The sequence below is a fragment of the Mustela lutreola genome, chromosome 5, assembly GCF_030435805.1.
Source record: "Mustela lutreola isolate mMusLut2 chromosome 5, mMusLut2.pri, whole genome shotgun sequence".
In the NCBI taxonomy this organism is placed as follows: domain Eukaryota; kingdom Metazoa; phylum Chordata; class Mammalia; order Carnivora; family Mustelidae; genus Mustela; species Mustela lutreola.
The window spans coordinates 35866511-35892554 of NC_081294.1; the positions used below are offsets into that span (position 1 = coordinate 35866511).

General features: G+C 36.2%; 1 protein-coding gene and 1 non-coding gene across 2 annotated transcripts in view; both read right to left on the reverse strand.

The window, feature by feature from the left end:
* The window catches only part of HCN1 (hyperpolarization activated cyclic nucleotide gated potassium channel 1), a 393513-nt gene that overhangs the window by 115374 nt on the left and 252095 nt on the right, over positions 1 to 26044 (reverse strand). Inside the window, exon 4 of the mRNA XM_059173942.1 lies at positions 3812 to 4030. Within this exon, the coding sequence (XP_059029925.1) occupies positions 3812 to 4030 (219 nt within the window). The remainder of the gene's footprint in view (positions 1 to 3811; positions 4031 to 26044) is intronic.
* On the reverse strand, positions 24100 to 24205 carry LOC131832870 (U6 spliceosomal RNA). The gene has a single exon (XR_009354225.1). It is a non-coding gene; the product is annotated as a U6 spliceosomal RNA (small nuclear RNA).

The window sequence follows — 26044 nt, forward strand, 5'->3', positions numbered from 1 at the left end:
CTGCATATAACTTTCACTCTGCCAGAACTTGACTACTAACAGCCTGTATAAAGTTGTCTCTTAAATACTGGTTTACAAATGTAAATGGTGATTCAAGGAGCCAGACTCCCGGAGGTATCAAAGTTAAAAAAAAAAAAAAAAAAAAAGTTCTACAGCGGAGGTATCAAAGTTCTACAGCGGTGAATAAGGTAGAGGAGAATTTTCCTGATGGGATTAGTGAGTGGATTTCTTCAGAGTGTAACTGTTGTGCTATGAGTCCCTTTGCCAGCTCCCTAAACCTTCTAACACATGACCTGGGAGTACAGCTTCAAGAAAACCACTTGGGGATCTCTGAACTAAGGTCACGTAGTTGGGACACATGGATCTGGGTTTTGTTTCGCATATGAGAACACATAAATAACTTGTGGACAGGGTCTAACTCCTACCAAGGAATTGGAGAAGGCTAGACACAGGCTCTTCATCGCTTTGGTGTGGAGGCAGGTGAGTACTGAGGGATGGGTTGAGGGAGGGATGCAGGGGTGCTTTTCTGTGGACCCGATCTGAGTCATACAGCGGGGCCAGCATTGTATCTTGGGTCCTGTCCAAGAGTACCGCCTGGCAGAGCAAGAAGCCCAGAGCAGAAAGAACTTGGAGATAACTCCTCAATTTGCAGGACCTCATCTAGGAAGAATAGGAGAGAGACTCAGTGGGTGTTACCTGAAGAGTCCAAAGGATCTCATAAAGGAACCATCAGCTTTAATCATTTGCCATTCCCACCAAAGGACACTAACTTCACACACGTAGCAGGTGTGAAAACTGCCTTTTCCCTTCCTTTTCCTCCCCGCTGTGTCTTCTCTCTGAAGGCAAACAGTAGCTCCTCAAGTCTTCTGACAGGAGAGAAAAGAGAGCCTATGGACTTTGTCTACCTTCCTCATTTCTGGCTTCTAGCTTCAAAAAGTTCTGGGGGAGGGATTTTATTTATTCAGAAAAGATGACCTTCACTAAATAAACTTAAAACCACAATTGAAAACCAAAAAATATGATTTAATTACTTTAGGTTATTACTGAAGTTCAGCTTGCTCAGTCTACCAGTCATAGGAAGTATGAAGCTAGCTAGTAACCCAGAGCAGAGCATCAGGAGAGGCATATTTTAAATGCCACCAGTTTTAAACTATGAAATCTCCATAACTGACAGAAGAGGAAAATGTTGCTGTCTGAATTGTCATTGAACATGAAACATGATGACCCATGAAATCAGGAACATACATTGTGATTCAAGTCAGAGTTTAATCTGCAATGCTATACTGTGAAAATCATTGCATTTTTTTTGGTCAAGAGAGCAAATGATGATGATAATGATACCCTACTGTCAGATTAGTAACATTGCTAAATTGTGTAGGTAAGGATCTCATAATCAGAGGATCTACTGTTGCTGCTTAAAATGATAGGACAACTTCTGGCTGGGAAAACCCAAATGAACAGATGTTCCCTAAGAAGGTAGAATTAAATAACTCTAAGATTCCAGACATATGCAGTGGGCCAGATGACTTGCAGTAGACTAGATTTGATTGAAAGTTTCACTGGAGCCCAGCAGTATGGCAAATGAAGAGACAATAGATTGTTATGTCTAGGTGTGAACTCTGGGTCTGATTATGTGGGCTGAACACCAGTGGATTCTGAATAGCTACTATAAAATGTACTGGTGCTCACTTTTCCATCAAAACTATGTTATTACTGGGTATATGGCAGTGAAAACAATATCAATATTCATTTTATAGTCCTCCATGGCAGATGGTTCCAATACACCCAAAGATAAATATTAGCTACAAAAAAAGCAGTTCCTCAAAAAGTTAAACATGGAATTATTATATAACCCAGCGATTCCACTCCTAGGTATATACCTTAACAAAATGAAAACAGATATTCAAATTATACTTGTACTCAAATGTTAATAGCAGCTCTATTCATGACAGTGAAAGGAGGAAACAATTCAAATGTCCATCAACTGAAGAAAAGATAAACAAAATGCTGATATATCCATACAATGGGATATTAATGAGCCAAAATAAGTAATTAAGCACTGACACATGATACAATTTGGATGAAGATCATATATTGCATAAATGCATTTATATGAAACATCCAGAATAAGAAAATCCATATATATACTTATAATCAGCTCATTCTGATTAGATTGCTCCAGAAAGTAAAAGATTACCTCAGTATGCTTGCCGTCTATTAAGCCCTTTGTAATATCAAGAACTTGATAATTTGAAATATTGCAGGCATCATAATATCTTTGCTTATAATTGCATAGGCATTGGGTTTCTAAGTTATACTTGGATTATAAAGCAGGTCTAAAAACATAAAAATAGTGAATTCACTTATTATGCAATACAATGGTAATAAACGCAATACTGGAAATTGAAGATTTATTTGCTTTTAAGAAAAATAGGTACCAATAGTGCAGACAAAAAGGAGATGGGAAAAGAGCATTTTTTTAAAAAAAAGCAATGTCAACTGGAAGAGAACAAACAGTATAGTAGAAACATATACCTTGTTGTAGTCTTGTCTTAAATCCCCATAAAGTTTGCCCAAATTCCTTTGAGTATATAATTTTTAGTCAAAGTCACCATTCTATAAAGTCTCTTCTCCCTTACTATGTGCTTTGTTCTTTCCAATGTAATTGAAGGCTTTATTTTAAAATGTACCTTGAAGCAATTTTGGTGGTTCATCTTTTCATTACTTCAGTAATAAAATACCAACTTGCTCATTCCAATAGTTTGTGGCAGTGTAATTACATTCAAGGGAAATAAAGACTCTAGGATCCTTTTCTCCTATTGTGTGATTATAGGGTTGAAAACGTCTGTAAATAAAACAACTGAAACAATCTTCGGCTATTTTGTAAGTAGTTATGAGTCTAGCCTGTTATCACTCACTAGGAGAAGTATTCTAGAACTATTTTAATCATTACTTGTAGACATGCTCTTTGGTGCAGTATACAGTATATACTCCATCATGTTAAACCAAACTTCTACATTATAAATCCTTCCTTCAGTTATGAAATATTCTTATTTATCTGTCCGAAAGTTAATGATATACATGTACATGATATAATGTGTTAAATATACACGTACTGTCCGATTATCCAAGGTTCAGACCCAGACAGAATAATTCAGCATATGAAAAAGAATCCAATGAATATATTATCGCATATATTTACTTTTCCTCTCTCTTTTGAAAGAAGTTTAGAGCAGCAATTGTTTTAATGAACACATTGTGCTTAAGAACATATGATAGCAGCTGTTAATATGCATTTTTTAAGACTAGAGGGTATGGTGACTTATCTACACAGAAGAGCAACATATGTTCAGCAAAGCATATGGGTTATAATATAAATTATGATTATAATGCAGAGAAACACAGAGGGACATGCACAATGGCTGCCTAAGTTACATTTAATCGCTAACGTATTTTTCTAACATATACTAGAGAAGGCTGCATATTACCTTAACTGTTGAAATATGATAGAGCATGATGGATGGTAATACTTCAAATCTGCTTCATGCCTTCTAAAACATGTAATTATTTTTTTCTGTGGATGTGAATTCAGATTTTTTTTTAAAAGTGCTATTCAAGAAAGAAATTGGAAACAAATGACAGCTACCACAAGCATCTTGGGGAAACTACAAAATATCAAAATAGATTGTTTTCCTGCTTTGTACATTTTATTTCATTATATTTTTGATACATTAAGAATTTAGTTACCTGAACAATATTAACTCGATTTACAAATGAGCTGGTTGAAGATACTAGTGATAAAACGAATTACCTTCTCTTGATACTGCCGCCTGGAGGAATCCAAAGACTGGATTAAAGCTGTGGCATGGCCGACAAACATGGCGTAGCAGGTGGCCCCAACGATCATGCTAAGCATGGTAATCCAGAGATCCGACATGCTGACTGGGGCCTGGGCTCCATACCCGATGCACAGCATGTGACTCATGGCTTTGAAGAGTGCATATGAATACTGCTTTCCCCACGAGTCATTCTGGAACAGAAGAGAATAAAGAAAACAAGCTGAGCCATCATGATAGCGGAATAAAAAGTGGGTGTGACCTGTACACAAAAACATTAACACAGATAATTTTCCTTCATCGTTACTCAAATGACCTGATGTTCTTCAAAGCTTGCCTACCACTAGGAAACAGAAATAATTTACTGTTAACACATGCATCCCAAATGTCAGTTTTAGGTTTGTTGTTTTTAAAACTAAAATTTCGGGGGCGGCTGGGTGGCTCAGTGGGTTAAAGCCTCTGCCTTTGGCTCGGGTCACGATCCCAGCTGGGATGGAGCCCCACATCGGGCTATCTGCTCAGCCAGGAGCCTGCTTCCTCCTCTCTCTCTGCCTACCTCTCTGCCTACTTGTGATCTCTGTCAAATAAATAAATAAAATCTTAAAACAACAATAACAACAACAACAACAACAGCAACAAAAAATCCCCTAAAATTTCGTTTGGGACAATGGTGTGACTGTCATATAAAAAAAGAATGACTGCTGACAGGCTCATTCCAAAGCTTCTAGGAAATCCAATCATTTTCTAGCAGTGTATTTGCAAGCTAAGAAATGTCACAGGTAAATGTGAAGCCGATGGACCTAAGTATCAGAATTTTTATCAAAACTATGATGTTTAGATTTAAAAAATCCAAACTGATATATCTGCATAGTCCTTAATTCTGTATTTCTTAAAGGTAAAATAAACACACTTTGGAAAGGTACATCTGATAAATGGAAAGATTTCCTTGAAGTCCTCTCTCAGAGTAATGTAAATGAAAATTTAAATGTCAAGACTGATGATGGATGAATCTTGTTGGGTTTTTATAAAATAATACAATACAATAAAATAAGCAAAATAATATCTTGGCAAACCCTCTGGACAAAAAGAAGTTGACTTCTGAGATTAGTTATTGGATGCAATTTCTGAGTTCTTCCAAAAATTTATGTGAAGTTCAATTCTACAAAAATAAGGTATTCAATATAACTTATCTACCCTTTGGTAAAATTTAAAGGATTTTCTGGATCAATCTGTATCAAATCTCCTGGCCCAAGACTTACATAATTTATAAGACCCAGGGCAAAATGAAAGTTTGGGGCCCTTTAGTTCAAAATGTAGGCGGGGATAAGTGCTGTTAAAGATAATAATATAAAAATTCTTCCCTTTAAAAATATTCTATTACTTATAATAGGAATTGTAGATGAAAAACAACATAAATTTATAAATTTCAAAAAATAACATTTCTGTATCAATTATGGGTAATACAATAAAGAGAAATACTATATTACTGTGATATACTGATTGATCATATAATTTTTCTGGCTTAATTTTCTGCAAATTCATTCCTTAGGTCTTGAAAATTGATACAATTAGCAATTTCATTTTCAATTATAAAATTGTAAGTGACATCATTTGTTTTGGCTAACGCCAAGATGACAAATAATTTCTGATAGTTGCAACCATTACTAGGGCTATTAAGAGTATGCATTGTGACAATACTGAGATAAATTTCTGACTTAACAAACAAATTTTAGTATATTTGGAGCTTGAGTCTAATGGAACAATTTTTCAATAAAGATTTAAGTGTTCATACAAATTAGTTTCATGTATGAATGTGATATTTATTTATTAATTAATTAAAAGATTTTATTTATTTATTTGACAGACAGAGATCACAAGCAGGCAGAGAGGCAGGCAGAGTGGAGGGGGGAAACGGGCTCCCTGTGGAGCAGAGAGCCCAGTGTGGGGCTCCAACTCAGGACCCTGGGATCATGACCTGAGCCGAAGGCAGAGGCTTTAATCCACTAAGCCATCCAGGTGCCCTTGAATGTGATTTTTTTTTTTTAAGATTTTTATTTATTTATTTGACAGAGAGAGATCACAAGTAGGCAGAGAGGCAGGCAGAGAGAGAGAGGGAAGCAGGCTCCCTGCTGAGCAGAGAGTCTGATGCGGGACTCAATCCCAGGACCCTGAGATCATAACCTGAGCTGAAGGCAGAGGGCTTAACCCCTTGAATGTGATTTTTAATTAAACTTTTCATTTTAAAATAACTGCAGATTAACATGCAGATTATAAGAAATAATAGAGAACCCATGTACCATTTATCCCAAATGGTAACATCCTGAAAATAACTACAATGTTACACCCAGGAAATTGACATGGGTACAATCCACTGATCCCATTCATATTTTACCAATTTACCAGGACTCATTTGTGTGTGGACTTAGTTTTATACAGATTTTATACAAATTTATCACATGTATAAGTTTGTGTATTCATCACCACAGTGAAGATACAAAACAATTCCCTCACAACAAAGATCATTTACACTGTATACTGAATTTAATGTTGAATGTAAATGTATGCACTGACATTTTAAGATTTCCTCTGACATTTCCTGTAACTTGCTAAGACTGAACAAGAAACCAAAAGTAGTTTCATAATTTGCATATAATCCCAAATGCCTATTTATGTATTTTATTTCTTTATTTTCAATTATAAGGAAAATTTAATTAAGAATTATCTTCTCTGTTAATAATTGGTTTATTTAAAGTTTCATATGAAAATAGTGTGATTGTCCATCAAATGTGATGATCTTTAATCTGTATTTGTAGGCTGGTGGATATTTGCTTTGCAATGTTGCAGGAGTTTTCAAAATTGGACATCGTAAATGTGAAGTATTCTAATAACACCCCGACAGGCTTTATTGCAATATCCCTATGTCCTCCCTATTTTGTAATAATTTATTGACAAAATTTACCATCTGAGTTCCCCAAGTATTATCTTGGAATTGAGACAGAAGATTTAATATCTGTGTAGATACTGCAGGGACAGGATCCTGGGACTGAGAGTCAGCTGCTTTCTCACCAAGATTCCTGTCCCTGCTTGGGGGGTGGGTCACTCCTACCTCCCACAGTCGCTTCTGGTACAGCCACATGGGGGACTCAGCATGTCAGCCTGCTGAGGCATGCCTATGCATACACCACACTGTCAGGGGCAGTACTTGGCTTCTGTGTTGCCTACTGTGCCTACAGGACTGAATCTGTGAGTGCTGAGTTTCCCCCATGCAGCGCTGCTGCTCAAGTTGACACCCCACTGTCCCAGTGCTGCTCACATTCATGCCCCACTGTCCCAGGGACTTCACTTACGAAACGTAACTTCACAGATAAAATTATTAAGAATGTCAAGATAGCAACAGCTGAGCTTTGTAACGAAGCACAGGATTCTCCTGGAAGTGTGTGCCTGAGCAACTACAAGGTCATACCCCATCCCCACATCCCTGCTTTTGTCAATGAATTCTTAAATTATCAGAAGAGTGTAAGTTATTTAAAAATACACTGACTACATTTAAACTTTTGTGTTCATGTTTTAACAGGGTTTTCCAAAACCCAATGTATAGATTTAAAGAGAGGACAAGATAAAGTTTAAAAGCCCAACCTCATAAACTTTGGAATCGCATGTGGCTGTGAACAAAAAATAACCAGCCCCATTTGGTTGGAAGAATTAATTTTCTTAAACTGAAATTCACTGTTATTTATAAAATGAGGTAATGTTGCCCTATCTATCCACCCATCCATCGATCTATATATGTATGTGTGTGTGTGTGTGTGTGTGTATACACAGACACGTAGAAAAATGAGATTCAGTTTTAAGAGAATAAAATTATGTGTATCTTTTATTATACTATACTATGCACATAGTATAACGGACCCATGTACAAGTTCTCATTTTGATGAATAAACAAAATTCCTTCCCTACACTTTTTTTCATACACGAAAATATGTAACTATTTTCATGAACAAACCCAAAGTTCCCTGAATTCCAGATGTTCCAGGAACAAGGAATGGAGTATTTGATGAACAAATACAATACAAAGGAATGTGTTCTATAAAAATCTTGACTGTATATGTTATTTAAAATGACATAATAAAATTGCTGAAATTAAACTCATTAATATACTGCTATAATAAAAATGAGTTCACTCATTGCAAACAACACTGCAAAATAAACAGAGGCCTCAATTCCTAAGATCTAGTCCAAGAATGAATTGAAAGAAAATAAGCGTGGCTTGTTTCTGACTGGCTTTCAATCTCTTCTGGGCTCCCTCAGCACTCTAATTCCCCTGTCATCGTGACTTCGCCTGGGACATGATGATCTTATGTGCCTGGCAACTACTCATAGTTAGGGCTGGGGCCATGTCTCATTGATCATGTTAGACTCTAAATTGCATGATTCAGTGGAGACACTAACTATTTTAGGTGAAAACAGTGTTGTTGAAAGAAGGGGTGAATAAATAAATTTTGACTATGCTGCTAAATCTAGTACAAGATTCCCTTCCTTATATGGGGGCAGTCAGCCGGTCATGTTGCATATCTAAGTCCATCAAGTTGCCTTGATGGACTTAGATATAATGGGAATAATTCAAAAATCCAATGGGGTGCCCAGTGGAGACTGTTCTTTAATTTTGTTTGTATTGTTTATTCCTTTGTTTTTGAGGGGAAGCAGTATGTGGAGCTGGAGAAGAAAGTTTCAATTTCCCAAAGGAATGCAGTCAGATAACAGCCAAACAATTTTGTGCAAGAATGTGTGCTCATGTTCATTTTCATTTATCTCCTTAGGCACATACAAAACACACACACAGATCTTGGCCTTTCTTTCTACCAAAATGGATCATATCATATATACTTCTCTGCATACAGCTTTTATCACAGGAAAATTCCTCCAAATAATCTAGTGTCCATATAACTATGTAATAACCCATTGATGATAGTTATCTCTCCCATTTGTCTATTGTTTTCTAGTTCCTGCGACTACAGACTATTCTGTAATAAACAACTTTGTACTTTATCTCAATCAAATACATTCTCAGGAGTATGTTTGTTAGGTCAAAGAGTAAAGTTTTCAATCTAATTATAAAATATATTGCCAAGGGGCACCTGGGTGGCTCAGTAGGTTAAGTCTCTCTGCCTTCGGCTCAGGTCATGATCTCAGCGTCCTGGGATCGAGCTCAGCAGGGACCCTGCTTCCCTCTCTCTCTCTCTGCCTGCCTCTCTGTCTACTTGTGGTCTCTCTGTTTGTCAAATAAATAAATAAAATCTTAAAAAAAATATATATATATATATAGCCAGACTGTTTTGCAGTCTGTAACTTTCCCAAAAACAAGTAAAAATACTTTTTCACCTATTCGAGTGAGAAATAGCACCCACTGTTACTTTTATTTACATTACTCTGACGAGGGAATTTGAGAATGCTTTCATATACTTAATAACCAAGTGGACTTTCTCATTTCCAGTGAAATTCTTATTTTTTTGCTATTAATTTATAATACATAACTGAAAACTGGATAGCAATTCTTTTTTTTTTTTTTTAAGATTTTATTTATTTATCTAACACAGAGAGAGAGATATCATAAGTAGGCAGAAAGGCAGGCAGAGAGATGGGGGAAGCAGGCTCCCCTGCCCAACAGGGAGCCCAATGCGGGAGGCTCGATCCCAGGACCCCGAGATCATGACCTCAGCCGAAGGTAGAGGCCTAACCCACTGAGCCACCCAGGTGCCCCTGGATATCAATTCTTTATTTGATCTAAATATCTATTCCTAATTTACTCTTTGCTATTTTTTAATGATATAATTTGCCACACATTTTAATTCTTTTTATTTAATTTAGAGAGAGAGAGAAAGAGAGAGAGAGAGAGAATGTACATGAGTTAGGGGAAGGGGAGAGAGAGAGAGAATCCTCAAGCAAACCATCCCACCAAGCATGAAGCCCACCGTGGGATGATCTCAGGACCCTGAGATAATGACCAAGCCAAACTGAGAGTTGGACAGTCAACCAACTCAGTCATCCAAGTGCTCCAACATTTTGACTATTTTATGTAGGAAAATAAATCTGTAATTTCCCTGTGAGCTGCTGAATTTTCTGTATGAGTTAAAATGATCTCCCTAAATCCGAGATGATTCATATGTAAATATTTTAGAGATTATGTTATTTTTATATTTATTTATATTTACTTCTTTTATCCAAGAGATTTTTGGGGGGTGGAGGCATGTGGAACAAAGTTCACATTTTGATTCATTCTGAAAGAATTGTTTACTGAGACTGCATGCAACTTTCAATAAACTATCTGGTCCCCAGTGACATAAAAATGCTTCCTTTGTTTTATATTGTCTCTACATGTTGGGTGTTTGTTTCTGAACTCAATATTTTGTTACACAAATATTTTTGACTATTTCTATACTGGTATCATCTCAAATTACAGTGACTTTAGAATCTTTTTTTTTTTTTTTTTTTTAGAATCTATATGCATATAAAGCAAAGACCTTTCTTAATTCCAGCAGAGATTCCAACCGAGTTACTATGTGAAGAAATTTGAGGAAGACCATGTTTTAAAGTAAAAATGTGGATACATGATGCTGTGCATGTATGGTACCCAGGGGGAAGCTATGGGTGAAGACAGTCACCAAACCCAGAAAATTCCTGTCTGCTTGCCTATCTATCTGAAGACAGATTGGCTCATAGATCAGCCAGCATAAATTATAGAGAAGATACAAAACTGGAATACACTAGGAAACAGAGTGATGGCCAGCAACGGAGGGGGTCAGAAGATTTTTCAGACTAGTATGGGAAGCATCAGAAAATTTTTCAGCAGGAATGATAAAAGCTGACCTGTGCTTCAAGATAAGTGATCACGAAGAACTGTTGAGTAGAGGTTCTCAACTGAGGATGATCCTGTCATCCAGGGAACATTGTCGAATTTTTGGTTTTTATAACTGGAGAAAGTGCAATTTTTAAAAAGATTTATTTATTTATTTTTTGAGAGAGCAAACATGTGTGAGCAGGGGAGGGACAGAGGGAGAGGGAGAGAGAGAATGCCAAGCACAAACCACGCTGAGCACGGAGCCCTACGTGGGGCTCCATCTCATGACCCTGAGATCATGACCTGAGCTGAAACCAAGAATCCAACACTTAACCGACTGAGCATGCAGGTGCCCCTGGAGGAAGTGCTATTATCTTCTAATGGGTAGAGGCGAGTGAAGCTGCTAAATGCCTCCAATTCACCGAGAACTTCTCCACAGCAAAGAATTATCTTACCGAAAGTACCAGCCTTGATGAGGTTGAGAAATCCTGGTATGGAGGATGGATTTAACAATGACTAGATAAAGAAGTCAGTTTAAAAGCTATTGTAAGTTTAAAGGAGGTGAAATGAAAACTGAACGAGCATAAAAGCATAGAGTATGAAATAAGAACAACAGTAAATAATTTTGAGAAGATAAGGTCTATCGAATGTAGCATATTAGATTTTTATGAAATGGTAAAAGAAAAAGGAAAGTAGAATAATTCAGGGGGTTGTGGAAAATTTAGAAAGATTCATACAATTCAGGCTTTTCTTAACAGAAGAGACTGATGAGGTGTAGGGATCTTTTCTGTTATTCCTACAAGACCAGAATCATTCTTTTTACACACTGAATTGTGTCGATGCACTTTGCATGTATGAGGGCCAATGTGGCCCTCATGATGGAACATCAGTGTTTAGGCAGCAGCCATGTGATTCAGAGGCTGCTGAGGAGAGAATCCCAAGTGGAGGAATGATATCTTATATCGTTATCTCCCTCTTCTTTAATCCTTCCAACCCTCCCCACCAGCCCCACCCACCATTACAACCCCAACCATAGTAGCTCAACCCAGAAAGGTAGATTGACTGCCGTGAAAAAATACACACGTGAGTTAAGTAACAACATAAACAGTGTGTCAAACAAATGTTTAGAAAATTAGTTAAACTTGGAATATAAAATACATTTTTCAAGGTTATACTTGAAAAACATTCTGATGGGAACAACATGTATGGCTCTAAACTGTTCAAAGTACCACTTATTACATTAAATTCATCAATCTTACCATCATATCATGCTTCTCATCACTTGTTCAATGGTAACAAGGAAGCAGAGAACATAGTGACTTGCCCAAGGTTACAAGTTCGTAGGTGGAGGATTCATTGTTTTGAACCCAGCCTGGTTCTAGAAACAATACTATTAGCTACTATGTGACAGTGCTCTTGATTTTATAAACCTATTATAATTTCAGGCAAAATATGAAGATTGCAAAACTAACTGGTCAGTCCAACTCTCACACACAGCCCTTCTTTAAGGTACGAAAGGAACAACAAGCAAAGAGGAGACCTAAAGAAGGAAAAAACTAGATCTGGTAGGGTCTGGTGAAGATCCAAGAGTGTTTTCATTCCCAGGACATCATTTTATTATTATTATTATCGTGTTGCTATTCTCCTTTCATCTTTAAAAAAATGGCTCGTTTTATTTTAGTCTACATCAATAATAATAACACGAACGGGAGACTATCTACTCCAAGTGATTTACCATACAAACCAAATATGGCCAGCTTACATTGAACTTGAATCCTATTGAAAGTAAACAAATAAACTACCTTTTAACTCTGATTTAATTAAGGTTTTGCTTAATTTCATTTTAGGCAATGATATGCCAACAAATTGTTCCTTACAGATTATTTAAAAAAAGGTTTTTTAAAGATTTTATTTATTTGACAGAGAGAGAAAGAAAGAGCATAAGCAGTGAGGATGGCAGGTAGAGGAAGAGGGAGAAGCAGACTCCCTGCTGAGCAGAGACCCTGATGTGGAACTCGATCCCAGGACCCTGAGATCATGACCTGAGCCAAAGGCCGACTTAACTGACTGAGCCACCCAGACGTCCCTGATTAATTCTTTTTTATTACTCGAAGTGTTCCCATATTTAATTCTTCACTTCACTGAGGCATCTTTGAAATTATTTTTTGAGGAAAGCATATTGAGCCCAATTAACGGAAATATATATAAGTAAACTTAATTATCCCATCTGGGAACTTCCATACAGAAAAAAAATTTATGTTTATATTTCAAGTTTAACTTATTTTCTAAGCATTTGTTTGACACACTGTTTATGTTGTTACTTCATTTGGATCAGGGTGAAGGACTGTGGCAAAGAAAGAAAAGAAATGTTTATTCTAGACCTCCTGACTTAGGACATTCAAACTCAAACTAAGCCACTTAGTATATTCTGCCACAGGAACAAGTTTCCCTGGTCCATCATCCTACATATGAAATAAAATTTTGTTAATTTAGAAGGCCAAACTATTCTACTAATGAATCTGCTTATCATTTGAAATCAAATGCAAGTATGAATATGTTAAGTAGGCAAAATCTTAGCAAAATTGGAAATACAGAACTTGACTCAGAAATACATGCATCAACAACTAAAATATCAAATTTTAATCAGTTAAAGTTTATTTCTTCAACCACTGAATGAACTTACCACTTACATCAGTTACAACAAAGCCAATCAGATAGAAAAATACTTTGAGAAGTTCTCAAGACAAGGAACATAGCTGAACATAATCTTTCTGAAGTCACAAGAAGTGGAGCATAACAGGTCACCAATTCCAAAGTGTAAGTTCACTAGAACATGCCATGATTTTATTTTATCTGTATATAAGAGAATAGAGTCAAGATAATAAATTGCTGTTCTTCATTGGTTTTGCAGGGCTAAAGTATGGTAACAATGGATAGATACTAGGAGCAAGCTTTCTAATGATTAGTGATGGAAAAGAAGTACAATTGTTTTTAATAATTCATTTGAGCATTTTTGTTCTTTGAACAAAATAAGTATATTTTGTATAGTTCGAAATATAACCTCTAGAATTATTGGATTGATTACAAACAGAAACATTTAAGAAACATCTTTGAGGAGGTCTTTATCTTAGTTGAATTAAACATTATTTGTGACATTTTGCTACAGATCATAGTAAATAATAATATCAGTAGGAAGACAAGTGGAGATCAACTCACTGAGGCCATCCTAATTTGAACTGATCAGTAGAAACACAGTACATGTAATTCTTAAGAAGACTCAGGGAAATGACCGACAGCTATGTTATGTGTAAAGTTAAAATGCAGATAGCAAGGAAGAATATTTCTTAAAAAACTATATATGATGTAGTCTCTCCCACCCAGTATAGATATGCTTTGAAAGCTAACATTAATGTCACTGTATGCAGGAAGAAAGAGAGCCTACCAACACTGTGCTTTGATTTCATAACTCGTCAACCTTTTTCTATAACATTAGCACTATATTTTAAATGTTTTAGTAAGTAATGAATTATTTCCCTTCAATTCACATGATAGAAGCTCTTGAACTCTTAAAATGGATATTTGTATTCTTGATAACATTATCTCCAAAATATTTAACTGCATTATATATATAACTGATTTCTAGAAATAACACCTTAAAAATAATATACAATTACATATCATTTTCAGTTGGAGAAATGTATTCATGTTTTTTATTTGTACTCCTTTGATCTGCTTACAAACATTTATAGCTCTGACATCCATCCTTCTGCCTTATAGAAAAGTTCAAATAGTTTTCAGCAATAAAATATAAAATTACTGCATAAGAAGACTACTGTTGCTATAAAAAAGAGTGATGTTTGGTCATTTTAAATTCCAGACTTGTTCCTTGGTCAATTAATCCCTCAAACTCTAAGTGTACGTTTCCCTGCTTCAATAATGATGATAAAATACAAAATCAGCATTAAGTAGATTTATAAATTAAAATTTAATGATGCTTGAGAGCATAGATATTTTTTCTCATATTTCTTTTAATGTTGGTTGCATTGTTTTAAAATAAAAATTAAACATGGGATGCCTGAGTGGCTCAGTTGGTTATGCATCCTACCCTTGATTTTGGCTTGGATCATGATCTCAGGGTTGTGAGATTGAGCCCCACATGGGGCTCTGCCCTGCTTAAGATTCTCTCTCCTCCCCTCACTGTTTTCCCCTCCCCCCTCAACTGCTCTCTCCCGAAAAAATAAATAAGATAAAATAAAAATTAGACACATCAATAAGTTATTTTTTAATTTGGTGAGTCTGCTAGCTCAAATTTTTAGATTAAGTGTTCACTAGTACTTATAGAAAGGCTCTAAATCAGGTATTTCAAGATTTTAAGTGTGATTTTTCTATAATTAGAGCTTTGAGCAAAATATTTTTATTGCTTGTTTGGGCAAGTAAATAGAAACAAATATATCTACATATTTTAGCACACATAAAGATCAGTAAACATATTTTATATATATGCATAAATATAAAAGAACAATGGGAGAGATTAGCATACACTGAGTACTTTACTCCTTGCAAGGTGCTTTTATATCAAATCACTGTTCCTCATAAAATTCTTGAAACCTGATATTGTTCTTACAAGTAAGGAATGTAAAGCTTAGAAAAATTAAGAGATTTGCTCAAAGTCATACACTTGTCAACAGGAAAGCTGAAATTCAATCATAGCTGTATCTGTACTACAGTATAAACCATCTCCATTCTGAAGATCATAGCCTCATCTTTCCTAACCATATATATAAATAAAATTCATAATTCTAATGCAGAATTTTCGAACATTTAAAGAATATAACCATAGCACAGAAATTCTCTAAAATATATGTTTTCATCTCAACTAGCAAAAGGGAACCTCTCACTATACCCTGAGGGAATTTAGAGGAAAAATTATCTCAGATTTTCATCAGAGAAAACCTCTGAGGGAAAATCCCCTCAAGAGTCTGAGGCCAGGGGGAGCCTGGGTGGCTCAGTGGGTTAAAGCCTCTGCCTCCGGCTCAGGTCATGATCCCAGGGTCCTGGGATGGAGCCCCACATTGGGCTCTCTGCTCAGCAGGGAGCCTGCTTCCTCCTCTCTCTGCCTGCCTCTCTGCCTACTTGTGATCTCTGTCAAATAAATAAAATCTTTAAATTAAAAAAAATTAAAAAAAAAAGTCTGAGGCCAATGAAGATGTTGGCTCACACAATTGTGCTTCACTTCAGTAGTTTCCTACTGGCCAAGAACCCTCAAAGGGTTTTCTTCCCTTTTTACCATCCCCAAAGCCTGGTATGGAGTAAATGTTCCTTGTATCCAAATAGGAAAAGTCTCCTGGAAGGATGTTCTTGCCTGAGGCTTAATCCTCCAGAGTCTGGAAGACATAGGAGAGGCAGAGGCAGGTTCAATCTGAACCATGAAACGATGCCGTGTGCATCCGCTAACACCTGGCCAAAGGAACATGAGGAGTGATGTCATTTCTCCAGGGCTATTATTTGATATGCACTTTTAAAATCATTGTATGGGTTTTAGGAAAGTAACTCTGCATCGGTGATTTTCAAATTAGTAGATCATCTCTTTTGATGGCATTCTCAAGTTGCTTAACTCTGCTAATTAGAGGCGTTAGTATATTGGTAGTGTTAAAAACTGCTAAAATTAAAGCGAAATTGAAGTAAAACAAAGAACTGTAATCTTTTTCTCTAGGCTAAAATTTCTGCTCTTTTTAAGGAAAGCAGCCACCTGGGATATAAAAGAAGCAGGAGTTCAGAATTTTATCAGCTTGAGTGGAGCCCTTGGGTGGTTGGTGTTAATAATTAGAACATAAGGGGTGCCTGGGTGGCACAGTGGTTAAGCATCCAACTCTTGATTTTGGCTCAGGTCGTGACCTCAGGGTGGTGAGACTGAGCCCTGGGCCAGGTTCTGCACTCAGTTCAGAGTCTGCTTGAGACTTTCTCCCTCTCCCTCTGCCCCTTCCCATCCACTCTCTTTCTCTTTATCTAAAACAAATAAACTTTTAAAAAGTAATGAGAACATAAACTATTACATATGCAATTATTGGTTTATATAAATGTTTGTTACCATATGAAACATGGCATTAGATTTTTCATCCTAGATAATCTGCATATATGTTAATTATGTGACAGATGTGTAATGTATAAAGAATCTGTACTTCTTATGAAGATTAAATGAGAGGCATTATATAAAAGGCTGGTACATACGGTGGCTGTATATAAAAGCACTGGTACATAATACAGTGTTTAGGCGTATTTTATCTAGCGTAGTTCTCTGCATGAGGGTCTAAATTTATTAATAGTGTGTGTACCTGTGTGTGTTTTCATTTAACAACTTGTTTATAGTAATTTCTATTGCTGGGTACAATTTTAATCTCTTTACAAACATACACATCATGAAGAAGTTTATTAAAATCTGATGTTCAGAGATTAGCATAACTATAGAGAATTTTAAGCCATGTAGAAAAGAAATGTGTAAGCTGGCAAGAAACTTAATAATTGGTTACTGATATTGAGGTTAAACTAGTTTTTCCATTATTCCAAAAATGAAACTTTCACCTATAACAGATTCTGATATCACACCCTAGCAATGGTAGAATTTGCCCTCCTTAACATTTAATATATCCATGTAGTAGCATGATGGTATGATAAATTTTTCTGTTTTTTTCTTTTTCTACCTTGATTTGCTACTGGACTAGGGCTCAGCCACCAGAGTTAAGAAGGGAGAGTGAAAGAAAATAAAAGATTTGACCCATGAAACAATTTTTTTTTCCCCTACGGTAGACTGACATAGCTATAGACTCATAAAAAGTTGGAATTGCAGGAGATCTGGGCAAAACTTTAGGCTATCCTTCTTATGAGCAAATTGAGTTTAAGAATATCCCTAATTTTGTGATTAAAATAACCAACTAGCTAAATACACACATAAATAAGTATATTCATACTATCCAACTCCATTTTAATCTAATATGCAAGGAACAATACATATCAAAGTCAGAAAATATTGTTACTTGCCCATGGTCTCATCCAGTTTGCCTAAGGATTGAAAAACAAACAAACAAACAAACAAACAAAAATGCTCATGTCTTTACATGCCTGCAAGTATTGCTTCCATTAGCTTGACATAGTCACTACAATAATCAAAACACCACTACCAACAAAAACGTCAAGCATGGTTTATATAGATCTCTTACAATAAGTATCTAATTTGACCTGACGATGATCACAGCAACATTATAACAGCTAGAACAGCCTTTATTATTTTCATTTTACTGAGGAGGATAAAGTTCAGAGTTTCATTAACTTGCCTATGGCCTCATGATAAGATGCAGTATCTTCCTATTGGGTTTCTGACCTGCCAAGTGCAGACACAGTATAGCTGTAATTTAAGCTGTAATTGCTTAATAATTGCTATCCTGTACTCTGCTTACATATGGGTATTTAAGAGGGAAAAAAATCAACCATGGCTTGGGGTTAAACCATCGCCATTTTGAAAGTGATATTACAAGTCTAATTACTATTACGTTCTTTCCGGGCAAAATGATGAGGGCATCCACTGTGATCTGTATTACCCGAAATTACCATAGTTACCTATTTCAGAAATATGCATGCTTATTAGGTCAGTGGCTAATTAATTGTATAGAAAACTATTTCCCTACGCTACAGTTATTTCTATCACAAGTTTAAAAGATAAATGATACCGGTTAAAATTATCCTGTTACTTTAGAAAGATGTTTTCTTTTTTTTTAAGCCAAAGAAATTTATTCTCTCATTGTTCTGTAACCTAAAACTTTGGTAGTAAAATCAGCCGGATTTCCTTTGACTCTTCCAACTTCTGGTGGAGGCTGTAATTATTGGCATTCCTGGGCTTGCGGCCCATATCACTCCAATCTCTGCCGCTGTTGTCACAGGATGTCTCCCTCCTCTTGTAAGGACAACAGTAATGCTGGATTAAGGCCCATTCTAATGACCTCATCATAACTTGATGACATCTATTTGATCTTATTCACAAATGAGGTCACATTGGCAGCCACTTGGGCATTATAACTTCAACAAATCTTTTTTGGGGGCACATTTCAACCCACAAAAATAGCTTTGCTCCAGATTAGAAGAGATGAGTCTGAGTGTGGGAAGCATAAGTTTATGTAACAGTTGCAGAACATAGAACCTGCAGCTTCAACCACAGTCCCATTTGTGTGTGTCTGTAGTAGAGGCAGCTTGGAATTGAAAGAAAGAAAGAAAGAAAGAAAGAAAGAAAGAAAGAAAGAAAGAAAGAAAGAAAATGCTTTTAAATTCATCTTCTTTTATTTATTTATTTATTTATTTATTTGAGAATGAGCAAGAGCAGGAGTCTGATGAAGGGTAGAGGGAGAAACAGACTCCCTGCTGAGCAGGGAGCCCAATGTGGGGCTCAATCCCAAGAGTCCAGGATCATGACCTAAGCAGAAGGCAGACACTTAACTGACTGAGCCACCCAGGTGCCCCAAATTCACCTTCTTATTTACAGCAAAATAGTAACTAAACAAATCAGGAACAGCACATGTTACTTAATTCTAAAGGCATGACCTTAAATTGCAGACAAACAAAGCCATAAATCATAAGCAATGCTAGAACTTAGGTATATTGATTATGCAATCTAGCAGGATAAGCCTAGGACATCCTCCACTGTGTAAAAAGCAGAAAGATTGAGCACTTGTAGTTATTTTTAGAAGCCTAATTCCAACTTAAAGCTCTTATCCTATGATGTGTACTCAATGTATTCTTGGTATGTGAGGCTTCTGTGTCAGAGTTACTGCTCTGAGAGAATGTTCTGCTTTGACTCCTTAAGTCCACATAAGCCTTAGACAAATGTAGGTTTTATAAGGTGTGGACTCCCTGACCTCATATACAACTTCACAGAAAATTCAAATACCAAATAATACTTAACAGAGGCAAAAAGCAACTTCTTGATCAGTAGAATCAAACCAAATACACTTTTTACTGGTATTTAGAAAGCTTAAATCCCTGGAGTCTCAGTTGTCTCTGATAAATCAATTCTCCATTTACATTACATTTGAGTGTCAGCGTGTGTGTGTGTCTGTGTGTGTGTGTGTGTGTGTGTGTGTGTGTGAAATGAGAGAGAGAGAGAAAAGAAATTGATTGATTTTTGAGTCTCAGACTCTTTTGTTGCAGCCATAGCTCTGAATTCAGATATAGACTGACTTGGAAATCTATAAGCAAACAAACTATAAAACAGAAAGAAAAAAAATTGAAACAATCTGTTAGTTTCTCTCTCTTTTTTTCTCTTCCTCTAGCTTTTGATTCTACCAACTTATTAGTAGACTAGCAAAATGGTGATTCAGACAAAATTCCCATTTCTGATGAGCTCATTTTAGTTCATAAAGTCAGAATAAAAATATTGGATAATTATTCCATATTTAGCCATGATATTACTATCCAAAGAACATATTAATGTGAAGCAGGTTCTCTGTGAACTCCAATGGACTCCATCTGAAATAGTTCTAATGAACATATGCTAGCTATTCTCTTATAGCACCAAGAGGAAAACTATGGTTAGTTTACTTTTAGAAAAGTAATTTTTAGTCTGTTAATGCATGATAAAAAATATGACCATAAAAAGGCAAACGTTACCCGAACTGGAGTATTCCTGAATACTTTGGTAGAATTCTTATTTCCAGTTATAATATTACCTAATGCCAACACCTCCTATACCTCTGACCATTTTGTTTTTGAGGCATAATAATTAGAAATTCCTGCAAAGAGCACACTGTTTAGTACAATTCCTGTAGAAAACTGACCTATATATAATACCTTACTTAGGAAAAATGCTTAAGTTTCCACAAACTGATAGACTATAAAGAATATCTTCAGACACATCATATAGATGTCTTCCTTAACTTCCTCTGATGTGGAAAGAAACAACTCTGGCTTACTGGCAATGCAAGAGAATGTCTTAATGATTAACAGCATGCATTTCTCGGTCAGTAGGGACTGCTCAGAGAGAAGAGGTAAACATTCAAAGCTTAATGATTTCTCTTGTGCATCACTTCCATGACTCATGCCAGATTTTCCCCAGCTAGTTCTAAAATGATTAATCTGCTCCGATGAGTCAACAGTCTTTCCTTTTCACCTTTCCTTAGGCACTGGTAACAAAGGTTAACAAAATCATATATTGTATTTGCCCGGGTGGGCATATGTGTATTTCTACCCCAGGCTTGCCTAGAGAAGGTGTAGCAAAACAGCTTCCCTCATGTACAATCTGCATGCTGTCCTTGGTAGTGCCGTGATAGCAGGTTCTCTGGACAGTGGAGATGGAACTTTGATCACACTGTAGATGAGGTCTGGGAGAAGAGTACCTAGTTTTCCAATCAGAATCAAGAAAAAGCATGGCATACTCAAAAATCGCTCCCATATCTTCTTCTAAGACCCTAGAAATACCTTGAGCCTTTCTGTTTTAGGTTAGGAAGTCAATGACACAGTTTCTGGAAGATTTTGACTTAAATGCCTGCGTGTTACTTCTAAGTAACTATTCAAATATCCTCTTGCCATGACCTACAGTTTCCTTGCTGGCCCTAAACGTTTCAGGATTGACTCCCAAGACACTAAAATTATATGAGCATAGATAAGCACAGTGTAAACAAAGCATGAAGAGCATCCCAAGACAAATTATTTAGGGAAGGATAAAGCTTGAATACCATAAAATTAAAGGCAAATATGAGAGATAGGATCTTTCAAATGAAAGAAGATAGGATGGGAGTAAATGTGACTCAGGTATACATAAGATAGGGTACAGGCAGATTACCTTTGCTTTGATATGTCCATGAGTTAGCTTTGGATGAGGAATAGCCAGGGCTACAAGAAACTTCAAATAGAAAATGAGTAACACACAAGAGACTAGATCCTAGAGCATTTATCATTTATGATGAAGGTAGAAGCCAAGCAAGGGAGTAGCAGGAGTATTAAAATAAGTCAGGAAGGAAAAAAAAAAATAAGGAAGGAATAAGGTATTTCTATAAATTTACTTGATATCAACACTCTTGAAAGGTAGGGCAGCTTTACCAGAAAAGGTAAAATATACTGACATTCTTTGGAAGCCAAAAGGTGCCATTAAAATATAAATGACAGTATTACTGTTCTTATTATTAGTCAGTGCTACACATTGATAATGACATGGTTGTCTGAGAATCCTAATTATACATGACAATTTGAAGATATTCATATTTGATTTTTGTTACGTATTGTCTCCAAAGTTTGGAAGCTACAGCATGTAGGAGCCAATTTCATAAGCAAAATGGGTACGTGTTTTTGACAAAATTTAGGTAGAGAAATTTCGGAGATGGAAAAAAAAGGCAGAAGACTATTTAGTATTTACAATGGTAATATAATGAAAGGAGTAAGAAGGGGCAGGAAAATTGGGTTAAAGTAGTGATCCTGAGGGCATTACCCATATTGGAATAAAACAGTATTTTATAACACACTAAGACATTTTAAAAGACAAATTAGATAGTGAACTAAGGCATTTTCAAAGGCAATAATCTACCCTTTGTAATAAGTCGTAATAAAAAAGATTTGTGGAAAGGTCTCTCTTTCAGTAAGTTAAATGACCAAAAATATTCCTATGAACATAGAATACAAGGGATTAAAGCTAAACCAAAAAGGATTAAAGTATCTCAAAGCATAGCGTGTTGTCTTCAAAATTTAAGAGAAATAACTGAGCCTTGTAGTATACGCTGAATGTTAATAAAATGAACCATTTGAAAACTAAAGAAGTTCAAGAAAACAAACCTTCATAACCAAACGACCATTGCTATCCCATCAAGATACAAATCTGAAGGTATCACACGGGTGCTGAGGCAGCATTTACTACACTGAGATAGAACTTGTTATATATTCGTATTCACTATTGAGTGAGCTGTGACCGGTCAGTCTCACTCCAAGCAAGAACTTAGTTATTTGTCAATCTGGTCTCCCTCTTCTATGTTGCTCCTTCACATAAAACAAGCAACAAACCCAAAACAAATCTAGTTTACTTTCAGTGAGGTGAACAGAGTTGAGTATGACTCATCAAAATAAAACAGACCTCTCTCTTGACCTCTAATCCTGTCTACCAAGATGTTCCCTACTTGGCTTTAAACAGATGTGACAAACTGTGTCAATGCTAAATTCATCTAACCTGAATTTACCATCCATAAGTTCTATTGCCCCTGAACCACCCCATAATTTCAGTTGGTATCACTTAACTGATTCCCTGTTATACTTACCCTTCCTCCACTGCACGCTAACCCAAAGCATCCAGGCAGAAGAGCATCTAAGCAGTATCTGCTTCCATGTCACTCCCTAAATAGTTCTCAGGCTAAGAGTCTTAAAGTACCTGTTTGTTTATCACAAACAACCAACAAATGCACACAAATAACAACCATTGAAAAGAATCCTTCTACTGTCTCCCCCTTTATATTGTATCTGTGCTCTCATTCTGTCCCCAGTACTTCCCTTGAGGACTTACAGGTGTGTTAAAAAGGATACCACAGAGACAAAATGTGTCATTTAGGCCCAGTCCTCAAATCTAGGCTCAATATCCAGTTTACTTGCAGTTTCAATCACCTCCAGAAATCTAGTCTTCATCAGTCAAGAATATTCTGATGGGTTTCAATGAGTCTGGCAGGGGATTTCTCCAACTCCCAAAGGCAGAGGAAGTAATCTGCATGATAAGATCCCCTCCACTTCCCCTCAGGGAAAGCAACCTTGTCCATAATAATCCTTTTCTTTTGCTAATCACTTTCTTGCCCTACCCTCTTTCCAGAAAAATCTTCCATTTTGTGCAACTCCTCAGAGATTCCCTCTATTTGTAGGTGGGATGCTGCCGATTTGCGAATCATTTCATAAAGCCAGCTAGATCTTTAAATTCACTTATTTGAATTTTGTTTTTTAACACATGTCACTTGGCTTGAGGCCTTGCTTTTTACTTAGCACTCCTGTGATCAAAAATATGTTATAACTCAATAATATCATACTGTTAGATCCTATCATCTTATAAGCAGTGGTTAATATTAAACTGACCCTTCGGTTCTTTCACCATCCTTGGATTTTGATTCTGCTCTTTTATTTCTAAAGCTCTATAGGGTTTATTTTCATTATTGCCCTTTTGAATAGAAAAATATAGCTCCTTTTTCTGCCAGTTTTATTGAGATATAATTGACATATAACATTCTATTAAGATTAAAACACAATGATTTGATATATATAATATATAAATATATATTAAAAATACATATGTTTATATATATATATTTATCTATCTTCAAAATTTAAGATAGATAGATAGATAAAGTACATATATACATTTTGCAATATTGCAAAAATGATCACCACAAAAAGTATAGTTAACATCTGCCAGTCCACATGGTTACAAAAATATAAAGAATTTTCACACATTTGCACTGTTATCCTTGTTCAGGGATCATGCTAATCTCTGTTTAGTTCCAATTTTACTACATGTTTCTTCCAAAGTGAGCACCAGAACTCTTTCTTTATCCCAATGAAAAACACTGTACCTTTCTGGCATTTTCCTTGTTGGGTTGCCACAAATTATAACACAAATTACAATTTACCTCCTCTACTTTAATGCCTTTCCAGTCTTTTCTTTGGAACAGCCAGCAACAAGTCCAACCTAGCCTCCTCCACGCTTCCTTTCCTCATAGCCTGAAGAGTAAGTCAAACTTACCAAGGGAATCACAACAAGCTGGTCACCATGCAGCCCCTCCCTGGCCTTTCAGCCACAGTCTTCCACTCTCCTAACTCCTATACAAAAACCCGGACTGTTCTTGCCACCTCCAACTACTTCCAGTTCCCCAAACAAGACAATTCACTCTTCTCCATGCCTTTAGATGGGCAGCTTTTCTCTTACTCAATATGCATTCTGACCTCCTTCCTCTCTGCCTGGCCATTTCAGCTAGTCTTTCAAGATGGAAATCAGTTTGTGACATTCTCAAATATCCACCTTTATCCCTCCAAGTTAGCCCCCCCAGCTAGGTCCAGCTTCTCCTCGATGTAACCCCGGGTTTATGCTTCCATTTATCATGTGATTGCACTGTACCATCTGCTTATTTGTTTGTCTTCAGCGGTATAACCAAAGCTCCCTAAAAGTAGGGACCATACATATCCTAACCATCTTTGTATCACAAACATCCAGTAGTGACTGATACTAATGGAATCTAGGAAAAATATTGAACCGAGAATAACAATATCCGAGCATTAGTCTGTTTGCTAATGTTACTATAGGTACGTTGAATTTTGTTGGAAGTAGAAAAGACAGTACCTTCCCTTGAACTACAAAGGAAACCAGAATCTCTCATTAAGGTTCAGAGTATTTCCACTGTGAAATATGAACTTTAATTTTAATAAAATGGAACAGATGTCCTTAGCAATTTGATCAACTAGTCTCTCATTGATATCTGTATAACAGATGGTATAAATAACTCATGATATATTTAAATGGTGACTTTAAAACTGAAATAATATAAAACATTTCAAATTTATTAGGTATGCTTTCCTTCATGAGTGCCTTTTCGGGGGATTAGCATCCTTGCTAATTTTCAGACATGCTTTCGTATAGTTTCCTCCTCACTTGTTTTCTCCTGGGACGAAGGCAAATGTCCTCTCACAATGATACACTTTTGCTTTTCTAGACTCAAAGTGCTTAAAGTTAAATTTGAAACACCACTCTAATAACGCAAATATCATCATTTACATATTTTCGTCAGGAACCAAAGATGGAACACATACCTAATATACATCAACTGACAACAACCTAACAGAAGTTGCGTTGGTTCCCTTAAATGAGGATGACAAATCTAACATTGACACTGGAATTAACAAATGTGGTCCGTGATCACATGTGGAAATGTGACTAGCCTAGTGGAAATAGTTCTTAGAGTTCCTATGAGGTGAGGCTGCATGGCCCATTTATAAATGGGTAGTAGTTTTTATATGGTGTTCTTATGTAGCTTCCCATGATTTTTGTGTATATGAAAACAAAACAAAAAACACGCTTTTTGCTTTCTGAAATACAATCAATTGAATATGATTATTTTCAATATATTCCAGTGTTCTCTTTAGATAGGGAATAAAAGTGGTAAAGGCTTCTCTGTATTGGGATAAGTCATGAATCCTTGGTGAGCAGGGGACCCTGAGTCATCCTTTTCCTTCCTATTCCTCCCCACTCCCAGCTCATTAAAAAAGATAATGGCAATGCATAACTCTGTGTTGCCAAATTTTAGAATTTCCTGAGCTTCCCAGAATTATTCCCCATGTAGGGACCAAACGACATAGAACACACTTAAATATAATAAAGTTT